Below are 12,450 nucleotides of genomic sequence, written 5' to 3' on the forward strand. Positions count from 1 at the left end.
GGACATGTATTAAATTTGATTTTTTTTTTTTTTTTGTCTTTTTAGGGCCTCACCTGTGGCACATGGAGGTTCCCAGGCTAGGGGTGGAATTGGAACTGTAGCTGCCAGCCTACACCACAGGCACAGCAACACAGGATCCGAGCTGCATCTGCAACCTACACCACAGCTCATGGCAACTCCGGATCCTCCACTAAGCAAGGCCAGGATTGAACCCACATCCTCAGGGATACTAGTTGGGTTCATTAACCACTGAGCCATGATGGGAACTCCAATTTGAATTTTAATTAAAGATAAAAATTTCAAAATCCATCCTTAATGCCTTTATAATCAAGGCATTCCAATAATACAATTTGTTTTTATTTTTATTTTTAAATGATTTTTTAAATGATTTTTTTTTTTCCCTTATAGTTGGTTACAGTGTTCTGTCAATTTAATACAATTTGTTTTTAGAAAACCTGTTGGGGAGTTCCCGTCATGGTGCAGTAGAAGTGAATCCAGCTAGGAATCATGAGATTGCAGGTTCGATCCCTGGCCTCACTCAGTGAGTTAAGGATCCGGCATTGTCGTGAACTGTGGTGTAGGTCACAGATGCGGCTCGGATCCTGTGTTGCTGTGGCTGTGGATTAGAAGCAGGACACCTGAAATATGCTATAATTTGAGGGGAAAAAAAAAAAACCTGCTAGGAGCTGACAGCTGTCTTGAATTCTAGTCTCAGTAAATCACTAGCCTCATTAGTTCTATTTACTGATTGGGATAAATGAAAAGGGACATTTCCAGATTTAATACATAATAAATCTTTATTGAACTTATGATATGACAGCCTTAGCAATGCCACATTTGAGCCACATCTACATCCTACGCTGCAGCTCACAGCAATGTCAGATCCTTAATCCACTGAGTAAGGCCAGGGATTGAACCCGCATCCTCATTGATACTACTTGGGCTTTTAACTCACTGAGCCACAACAGGAACTCCCAGCCATAAAATTTAAATAAAAAATAAAGCAACAGTTTCTGTCTTAATGGTCAAAATCCCAAGCTTATTCCCCAAGACTTGTGCTATTAATTGCAAGGTGGGGAAGTAAGATAGCAAACAAAGGCAACATGTAAAATTGTTGGGCAATTAGGTGTATAACACATGAGGAATAAAGACTTGTGGAGTTCCTGTTGTGGCTCAGTGGTAATGAACTGGACTAGTAGCCATGAGGATGTGGGTTTGATCCCTGTCCACACTAAGTGGGTTAAGGATTCAGCATTGCTGTGAACTGTGGTGTAGGTTACAGACGCAGCCTGGATCCTGCATTGCTGTGCCAGCCGATTTGATCCCTAGTCTGGGAAGTTCCATATGCCTGCGGGTGAGCCCCTAAAAAGCAAAAAATAAAAAAACAAAAAAGGATTTGACAGTTACATAATTTGACCATATCTGAAAGTACAGTCAGATTTTTTTGGTTCACTTGTGGGATCTTTGTCTAATTACAGTAAAAACTTATGAAATGATGCCTAATTAATAATTGGAAATGCAAATTAAAAATCAAGTAATACCAAAAACTAATGGAATGAAAATTTCTATAAACATTTTGGAAATTTTTTATTGTTTTCTTTTTTGTATGGTTTTGTTTTTTGTTTTTTAGGGCTGCACCCACAGCATATGGAGGTTCCCAGGCTAGGAGTCGATTTAGAGCTACAGCTGCCAGCCTACGCCACAGCCACAGCAACAGCAACATGGGATCTGAGCCATGTTGGCAACCTACACCACGTCAGCAACCTACATCACAGGTATTGGTCATGCCAGATCCTTAACCCACTGAACAAGGCAAGGGATTGAACCTGTATCCTCATAGATCCTAGGTGGGTTCATTAACTGCTAAGCCATAAAGGGAACTCTGTTTTTGTCTTCTGTGTTTTTTTTCTTTTTAGGACTGCACCTACAGCATATGGAAATTCCCAGGCTCGGGCTTGAATCAGAGCCAGAGCTGCTAGCCTACACAACAGCCACACCAATGTGGGATCCAAGCTGTGTCTGCGACTTACACCACAGCTCACAGCAACATGGGATCCTTAACCCACTGAGCAAGGCCAGGGATTGAACCTGCATCCTCATGGATACTAGTCAGGTTCTTAACCCACTGAGCCACAAGGGGAACTCCTTTATTGTATTTTAAAATTGAACATACACATATCCTACAATTCTGCCATTCCATTCCTAGGCATATGTCTGAAAGAAACTTTTGTAGACTCACACCAGGATTATCAAAAGAAAGAACATGATAGCCTTGTTTATAATATTACTGGTTGGCCTAAATATATACCAATTAAGAAAGCATTCAGGCTTAACCACAACCAGTGAACTATCCAAAGCCTGAAAACAACCTAAATGACCATCGCTAGGAAAATGGGAAAATTGTATAATTACACGTCAAAATATTACAGATTGTGAAAGTGAATGACCTGTAACTACACATGATGGCTGAATCTTAAAAACTCAATGTTAAGTGTAAAAAGCAAATCAAAGGAGATGGCACACTATCTTAACATTTTTTAAAGCTCAAAGAGAAGCAAAACTAGGTAATTTTTTTTTTGGAGATATGTGATAAAACAGTTTTTAAAAGCAGCGATTTATTCAGCCAATACCCAAGTTTCTGTGCAGAGTGATAGAACTAGGAAACAGAGTAACAATAGATTCAGAGTACCAGTAATATTACAGTTCTTTTTCTGGGTAGTGATATTTGTTTTATAATTTTATATATACACTACATATCTTTTTCTATGTATCTGATATTACATAATAAAAACTTTAGGACAGAAAAACATTAATTAAGCAACTAGCCTGTTGCTTAACTGTATTGAGTGCTGTTGAGAAGTAACCATCGTTTTTGCCAGCATAAAGGTCATTAGTATTCATGAAAAGAGTGGTTTCAGTATAGTGATGAGTTTAGGAAAAAATAGGAAGTAAGGAAGTGGAGGCAGTGAATATAAGCAACTCTTCTGATGAATTCTTTTAGTGACAGAGTAGATAATAGAGATTGTGTATGTCAGGAATGATTCAGAAAGGAAAGTTTCTTTAATAATAGCTTTATTTCTTCCAGTAAACTATCTTCTATCATCTACCCAGTTGTTTGTGCCTAAAACTAGGTGTCATTTTTTTAATCCCTTTTTCTTTTCTCTCTTACATTCATATCATCACAAGTGTGGTTAGTCAACTCTGATTTTAAAATATTTTACTAAATCCATCTATGTACTTCTCTTCATATGGACTATATCTAGAATGAACCACTACCAGTGGCCTCCCACTTGTGTCTCCAGTGGTCTCCTTTCTTCCATACTTTACCCTGTAATCCAGTCTCTACACAGCAGATGGAGTGTTCTTTTACAGACAGCAGGTTTTATTACACTCCTACTTGGGAATCATTCACTACCACTTTTGACCTTGTACCTAGCCTACAAGGGCCCTCCCTGTGTGATCTGACCACTACCTACCTCTTTGATCTCATAGCACATTTGTCTTTCTCACTGTTTGGAGCCACATTGGATTTCTCTCACCTTGAACTCACTAGGTTCTTTTCTGCCTCAAGGCTTTGGCACTTGGTATCCCTCTACCTGGAACACTTTTCCTGTCCAAAGACAGGGCTGACTGTTTTGGAATAAGATCTCTCTGTTCAGGTGTAACCTCCTCAGACAGGTTTCCCTAATCACTCTAATAAGGTCTTTGATCATATCCTATTGTCTTGTGTTAGCGTCTCCATAACACAATCTGCCATTGTAATATTTATCTATATTTTTACTCACGAGGTTACTGTCTCGTCATCCCCACTAAAATGTAAGCTCTATGGCAGTAAAAATCTTCTGTTTTTTGTTTTTCTTTCTTTCTTTTTTTTTTTTAGGGCTGCACCCGCAGCATGTGAAGGTTCCCAGGCTAGGGGTCTAATCGGGGCAGCCACGGAAACACCAGATCCGAGCCATGTCTCCAACCTATACCACAGCTCACGGGCAACGCGGGATCATTAACCCACTGAGTGAGGCCAGGGTTCCTAGTCGGATTCATTTCTGCTGTGCCACGACGGGAACTCTGGAATCTTCTTATTTTTTAAGCAATGTATCCTCAGCCCCTAAAATAGTGCCAGGCACACGTAGGTCCTCAGTAAGTATTTGTTCAGTGAATAAATGAATGAATGGGAAAAGGAAAAATAGGCTTTGTATCCTCTTGAATTACATGATTATTTGATTAAATGCATGAAGATGAAATCTTTGAAAAATAAGTACCGTTGATCCTTGACTAACATGGAGGTCACCTAGCACAGTCAAAAATCAACCTACAACTGTAGTCTCCTCTCCATATGCTTAGTTCCTCCATATTCGCAGTTCCTCCAGATCAGGGGTTGTGCATCCTCAGATTCAACCCACCAGGGACCATAGTCCTCCACATAGTTCAAATCTGGTTGTTCAAGGGTCAGCTGCATATTGTTTTTCCCAGAAATACAACTACATAGTTTAAGCATAATTTATTGTTTAGGATTTGAATATAAATTGGTATATAGGATATATATATATATTAATTTATAAAAGGGAAGAACTATAAAAATAATGATTATTATCAAGAAATCTTTTTATATTAGAACAGTTTTAGCATGTATTATATGATGTGTTACTAGAGTTTAAGGATGTAACATACTTTAAAAATTTTTATTTATTAACATTTATAATGTGAATATATGTATTTCTTTCAATGCCAAAAATAGGATTATACTAAATAACCCCAGTTTTCTCTTTTCTCAGGATGTCATTGCTGGATTCCTATATACCATTTTAATATTAGCTATCTTCTATCCATTTGTGGACCTGATTGACAACTTCAACCAAACTCACAAATATGCTCCTCTAATAATCATCGGGCTTCATTTAGCATTGGGGATCTTTTCTTTCACTCTTGACACCTGGAGTACATCCCGTGGAGACACAGCTGAGATTCTAGGAAGTGGTGCTGGAATTGCATGTGGATCTCATTTTACCTATAAAATGGGTCTAACATTAGATCCACCTCTGGATATGTTACCTTTAGCTAGGCCCCCCATTTCTGTGACTCTTTTGGGAAAAGCCATATTGCGGATCCTCATAGGGATGGTATTTGTACTAGTAGTCAGAGATATAATGAAAAGGATCACTATTCCCTTAGCCTGTAAAATCTTCAATATACCATGTGATGATGTTCGAAAAGCAAGACAGCACATGGAAGTTGAACTTCCTTATCGGTATATTACCTATGGAATGGTCGGTTTCTCTATCACATTTTTGGTTCCTTACTTATTTTTCTTTATTGGTATCTCTTGATGGAGAAATACTGTTTATAATAAGAAAGGAAGGTATCAATTACTGATATCTAGAACTATATTCTAGTTAAAAGCCAAATCAGAGTTAGGCTTTTGCAGGAATTTAACTTAAATAACTATTTAAGTAAATTCACAAGAGTCAGTGCATTTTATCATTGCACATCCAGTTATTGTTTTGGGTGAGCTGAGCTATTTCAACACTGAAAAAATGATTAAGTATCCACTTGGAATGCTCATGTAATATTTGGAGAGTTTTGTGCTGTTATGGATTCAAATTATATATAATATATATTAAAGATATAATATATAATTATGTCATCTAATATATGTTATATATAAAATAATATACCTAAGTTTTTTCTAACCTTGGGAGTGTATTATAAAATCAAAAATAATATGCAAACAGTTGTGCCTGTGTATTTGGACTTAATACAGGTATGTTATTAACAGATATATTTAAAGTTTATCTACTATGGGAGCCTTTTCCCAATCAAACTGCATAATTACTAGACCAGAATTCATATTTTACCACATTGATTTACTGCCTCCTTTTACACTGCCATCACCTTTCATGTTACCCATGATGTTGAACATGGGAGGCATTTTTAATGGACCAAATTTTCAGAAAAATTAGTTTTTGGATTCCCCCCCCCCAGTTCTGTACACTGTGTTGAATGTACTTTGTTTGCAGTTATTGTGCATATTAGTTTAATAAATCAGGTACTGAATTTTATTGCTTGCTAATTGTGCCTTTCTGTTGCTGAATTAAATGCCATGTATACTGTGATATTAAAAATGAGACACAAACTTTATTTTCAGTTACATATAATCAGACAAATATTTAAAAAAAATATCTGTCAAGCTAACAGGGCTACAAGTAAACCATCTTCAATTCTTTAGCCTTTGTTTAGAAAGAAATGTGGAATGGGCTAAACTTTCTCACTAATTTATTGGGAACCTAAATGGATAAATATTTCCATTTTTGTAGGTATTTTTCTGTGCATTGTAAGTTATAGGAACAAGATATATTTTTGGTAAATTGTCTTGATCATTTATACTGCTGGTAAATATTTCCAATGAATGGAAATTCTTGAACTTTGTAGATGGACAATGCACATGTTTCATATGTAAACAAGCCATTTTTCTAAATTATTTAGAAAGGATTGGATTTAGCAGTGTTAACTTTTAATACCCATTAATTAGATGCTTAAGATAAATTATAAAATTTAAAAGTATCAGTACTTTAGAGGCTATTGTTGTTTTCACCTTTTTATTTTCATGGTGGAAAATTTGAGTGTAAGTATTAAGCTATTCTTTATTCTGTCTGTGCCTTTATATTTTGAAGTGTAACTGTAATTAGGTTAACATTAAGTTTATTTGTAGTCAGTTTTCCATAAAGAAGAGAATTAACTTTCCATGTAAATGAGCATCAGGTATGGAATTACTGACTTAGTGCAATATCTGTCTGATTATCCAGAGGTATCAACTTAAGATGTTTCTATTTTGGGCAGCATAACTATTTGAGCTCATATTTTTATAATTCTGATTGAAAATTTAGGGACATGGTAATTTTTACCAATAGTGCATCTGATAGTTTTAAGTAAATTTTAGACCATTACCTATTAGCTAAAATGAAACCAAGGCACTTAGGGACATATTGGTACGTTGGAAAATGTGCGAGGAACTTTTCTTCAGAATGTGTTTAATGAATCGAATTTTAGGGAACATTTCCCATAATTTGGGGTATATGCTCTCTCATTAATTTTTATATCTAGCTTAAAAGGTATTTGAAACTATTCCATTTCTTTGTGATTTATTATTTTCTGTCCAATGATAGTTCCATGCTAAATGTATTTTGAAATAAAAGCCAAATTCAAGACTGAAGGGTGTTTTGTTTTCTCTGCATTTGTTTCCATATTATCTGGTAGAAATTTATAAATATCTAGGATTTTCACTCTAGCAGTCTTTTCCTGTGAAGCATTTTATTCAAAGTAAATACTGTTTTTAGTAAGAGAAGACCCTGAAGAAATTCTTTAAGGTTCAGATGGACTTTGGGCTCTCTTTATGACCATTCTGACATTGTACTTTTAGTGAATAAAGTGTCATAACTTTATTTTAAAAACTTATGCATAGGAGTTCCCATTGTGGTTTAGTGGGTTAAGAACCTGACTAGTATCCTGACTAGTATCCATGAGGATGTGGGTTCAATCCCCAGCTTTGCTTAGTGGGTTAAGGATCCAGCATGGCTGCAAGATGCAGCATAGGTCATAGGGGCAACTCAGATCTGGCATGGCTGAGGCAAAGGCTGGCAGCTAAGGCTCTGATTCCACCCCTGGCCTGGGAACTTCCATATGCCACAGGCATGGCCCTAAAAAAAAAAAAGAAAAAAAAAACTTATGCATAAAATACGTTTCAGGAGTTCCCACTGTGGCACAACAGCATCAATAGCGTTTCTGGAGCACAGGGATGCACATTTGCTCCCTGGCCTGTCAGCGGGTTAAGGGTTCAGAATTGCTGCAGCTGCAGAGAAGGTTCCAACTGCAATTCTGATCTGATCCCTGGCCCAGGAGCTCCAGGGTGGCCAAAAACAAAAATAAAAACAAAAAAAACCAAATTTCAGTAAAATCCACAACTAATAGTATGGTAGGTAGTTGAATAACCACTAATTCAAGGATTAATCATATTTTTAAGCAGAATAAACATGTAGACATTTCACTTTGTAATTTCAAAGTGCCATGACAAGAGTCCCCTCATGACTTAGCAGGTTGAAGGATCTGGCGTTGTCACTGCTGTGGCTCAGGTTTGATCCCTGTCACGTGCTGCAGGCACAGACGAAACAAAAAAACAAGTGCCATGACATGTAAACTGCAAAAGCTAGGGCTGCCAGAACTCTTATAGACCTATTATAAAGCGGTACTACTAGAGTAGATTTACATAATTATTTTAACTTTATTTACTAGCATCCTTTAAAAGTAACGTTTATTAAGTGACTTTCAAATACAACATAAAAAATTCAGTGATATGAATATAACTTAAAGGCAGGTTTTCACAAAGCAATAATACTAGAATTTTTTATTTTCAGTAAAAGTGGTGCAAAATCACACAGTTGTATACAGCAAAGATGTTTTTGTTGTGAAAGCAATTTCATTCTAACAAAGAATTGTTTAGATTTAAAACCAAAGAATTTAATCTCAACATCAGTAAGGGTCAGCTCTTTAAATTCAACTTTATAGTTGAATTAAGTTTTTCTTTTTTGCTTTTTAGGGCCACACCTGTGACATAAGGAAGTTCCCAGGCTAGGGGTCTAATCGGAGCTGCAGCTGCTGGCCTACACCACAGCCACAAGAAGAGACTCCAGCTGCATCTGAGACCAATGCTGCAGCTTGCCTTAACCCACTGAGGAAGGCCAGGAATCAATCCTGCATCTTCTCAGAGACAATGTAAGGTCATCAACCCGTGGAGCTGCAATGGGAACTCCAAATTAGTTTTCCTGAAGGCAGTTTTTTATTTTGAGAAAGAAAGGAGGCAACAGTTTGATTTTTTTTTTTTTTTCCACCCATGGCACATAGAAGTTCCAGCCAGGGATTGAATCTGAGCCACAGTAGCCAAGTGAGCCACAGCAGTGACAATGCTGGATTCTTAACCACCGAGCCACAGGGGGACTCCCAAGAGGCAATGGTTTGAAAAGAGTAATTGGATATTGTGAATATTACTATCCTGATTATTTTGCCAAATTTTGGTCTTGTCCTTCTATTTTCTTTTTTAGTATACATAAGTTAAAAAAAAACATTTAAACTTGAATTTTAACTTTTACACTTGGATTTTAACTGTGATTAAATAAGCTATGAATAGCTCAAAAACAAGTTCTAACATAATAATTATAAAGGGTGTTTTAGAAAACTATTTTTAGGCACACCAGACCACTGCAAACCTTCATAAACAAAGCATGCCTGCCTTCCTTGTGAGACACACAGAAGAAAAAAATTCAAAGAAACGTAAAAGTAGTATTTACTTAAAAAAATTTTTTTTTGTCTTTTTAGGGCCTCACCTAGGGCACATGGAGGTTCCCAGGCTAGGGGTCAAGTCAGAGGTGTAGCTGCCAGCCTACACTACAGCCACAGCAATGTGCATCTGTCACCTACACCACAGCTCAGAGCAATGCTGGATCCTTAATCCACTGAGTGAGGCAAGGGATTGAACCTACCTTTGCATGGATACTGGTCAGATTTGCTTTCACTAAGACATGGATACTCCAATGAAATTATTTATAGAAATAAACACTAACTTTTTAACCTCAACTATCCGATATCTCCTAATTTATCCTTTCAGCATGTTCAGTCTTGGTGCATTTTCCATGGATGTCTAAAAAGCCCAGCCCCTATAATGTAAGGAAAAGGACAGGACAAACATCTAATATGTGCGTTTGTGTGTTTTCTTTTTTGTCTTTTCCAGGGCCACACCCGGAGCATATGGAGGTTCCCAGGCTAGGGGTCCAATCAGAGCTGTTGCTACCAGCCTATGCTAGAGCCACAGCAACGCGGGATCCAAGCCGTGTCTGCGACCTATACCATAGCTCACAGCAATGCCAGATCCTTAACTCACTTAGCAAGGCCAGGGATCAAACCCGCAACCTCATGGTTCCTAGTCGGATTCATTAACCACTGAACCACAATGGGAACTCTGAATTCTCTTTTTAAAAAAATAATTATTACACTAATATTATATCTTCAGATTTGAGGCTTATCCCTTGTCCTAAATTAGAGGTTCTCATGAATGAAATCCATTGTAACCCATACCACAAATTGTATGTATTTATGTATTATTCCTTTTTAAATTTCCTATCTTTATCTCCGTGATGCAAGCTCCATTAGGAAACTGGTTGTGCCTTTGTTTACTTGTGATCTCTGGGTCAGAGCAAGTATTCAGTAATATATATGGAATGAATACTCAGTCCCAGGACAGGTTTCAGTACGTGCATTTTTCCAGGTAAAAACTCTAAAATTTTCATCAGATTCTCAGATCAGTGATCTAAAAAAGTTAAAAAATTATGTAAAAATCTACCTGTACTTCTTGTTCTAGCTGTTTTAAAAGTTCAGGTTGTGAATAAGTGCTTCCAGTTCATCTAGTAAGAATTTTGTGAAGATGGTGAGGTAGAAGGATTGGAGCTCACCTTCCTCATAAAAGGAAAAAAATTAACCAATTGCTGAACAACCTTCAACAAAATAGACTGGAAACTACCGAAAAAGATAACCTACTCCAGAAGACAAAGAGGAGTCCACAAGACTGTAGGAGGGGCAATTATGCGATAGAAGCAAGCCCACACCCCTCATGTGGGCAGCCCACAGACTGGAAAGTAACTGTATCACAGAGACTTACCTACTTGAGTGAGAGTTCTGAGCCTCACGTCAGGTTCCCCTGCCTGGGAATCTGGCATTGGGAGGAGGAGCCCCTGGATCATTTGGTGTTGAGGGCCAGAGGGGCTTGGGCACAGAAACTCCATAGAACTGGGGGAAATGGAGAATCCATTCTTGAAAGGCACACACAAGGTTTCATGTGCACTGGGTTCCACGATAAAGCAGACTCTCCATAGGAATCTGGGTCAGACCTGCCTGCAGTTCTTGGAGGATCTCCTGGGAAAATGGGGTAACTGTGGCTCGTGGGAGAAGGACTTTTGAGGCAAAGGTCTGGGGAATAATCATTAGCATGTGCTCCTCCAGAGGTGGCCATTTTGGAAAAATATGGCCCCATCCATCAAGGCTGAGAAGTCCCACGCCAACACAACACATAGCCCCACCCATCAACAAACAGGCTTCCTAAAGACCCCCAGGCACACAGCTGCCTTTAATCACACCCAGAGACAAAGCCCCACCCACCAGAGGGATAATCATCTCCATGTACCAGGGGGCAGGCACCAATCCCTCCCATCAGGAAGCCTGCAGGAAGCCCCCATACCAGCTTCAGCCACAAGGAAGGCAGACATCAGAAGTGAGAGAGGCTACAACTCAATTCTCTACAAAAAGGAGACCACACCAAAAATGTATACAAAATGAAAAGCCAGAGAATTATGACTTGGATAAAGGAATAAGAAAAAAAAATAGCTAAGTGATCCTGAGATTACCAACTTTTATGAAAGACTTTAGACTGATGATAGATGATTCAAGATCTTGGAAGTAAACCAGAGGCAAAGATTGATAAATTACAAGAAACACTGAGCTAAGAAATAGAAGATTTAAGGATTAAGCAAGCATAGATACAAAATACAATAACTGAAATAAAAATTTCACTAGAAGCAACCAACAGCAGAATATGAATAAGCAAGGTAGAAGATAGACTATTGGAAATCACTGATGAGAAAAGAAGACAGTCCAAGAGAACTCTGGGACAACATTAAATGCACCAACATCCATACTATAGAGGTGCCAGAAGGAGAAGAGAGAGAGAAAGGGCCAGAGAAAATATCTGAAGAGATAATAGCTGAAAACTTTCCTAGCATGGGAAAGGATCACTCACTCAAATCCAGGAAGCACAACAAATACCATGTAAAATAAACCCAAGGAGGAACACCCCAAGATACATATTAACCAAACTGACCAAAATTAAAGATAAAGAAAATCTTGAAAGCATCTAGGGAAAAGAAACAAATACCATTCAAGGGAACCCTGATAAGGCTATGGGCTGATTTTTCAGCGGAACCTATGCAGGCCAGAAGGAAGTGGCATGATATATTTAACGTGATGAAAGGAAAAAACCTCCAACCAAGATTACTTGACCCCCCAAGGCTCCCATTCAGATTTGAAGGAGAAATCAAAAGCTTTACAGATAAGCAAAAGCTAAGAGAATTCAGCACCACTAAAGCAGCTTTACAACAAATACTAAAGGAACTTCTCTAGGCAGAAAAGGCCATAACTAGAAACAAAAATATTACAAATGACAAGGCTCACCAGGAAAGGAATACATATAGTAAAGGTAGGAAAACATCCACACACAAATATGCTACCAAAACTAGAAATCATGTGAAGAAGAAGGTACAAATGCAAGATACTGGAGATGCCCTTGCAATTAAGAGGCCAGCAACTTTTTTCCTCTTTAGGGCTGCACGCATGGCACATGGAAGTTCCTAGGCTAGG

General features: G+C 37.9%; 1 protein-coding gene across 2 annotated transcripts in view; it reads left to right on the forward strand.

Moving 5' to 3' along the window:
• SGPP1 (sphingosine-1-phosphate phosphatase 1) overlaps positions 1–7,207 on the forward strand; it is a 29,381-nt gene extending 22,174 nt beyond the window's left edge. For both annotated transcript variants that reach the window (XM_047767516.1, XM_047767515.1), the window contains one exon: positions 4,773–7,207. In XM_047767516.1, the coding sequence (XP_047623472.1) occupies positions 4,773–5,324 (552 nt within the window). In that variant the 3' untranslated portion in view covers positions 5,325–7,207. The remainder of the gene's footprint in view (positions 1–4,772) is intronic.
• Positions 7,208–12,450: the final 5,243 nt, after the last annotated feature.

This window comes from Phacochoerus africanus, chromosome 2 (genome assembly GCF_016906955.1).
Source record: "Phacochoerus africanus isolate WHEZ1 chromosome 2, ROS_Pafr_v1, whole genome shotgun sequence".
Lineage (NCBI taxonomy): Eukaryota > Metazoa > Chordata > Mammalia > Artiodactyla > Suidae > Phacochoerus > Phacochoerus africanus.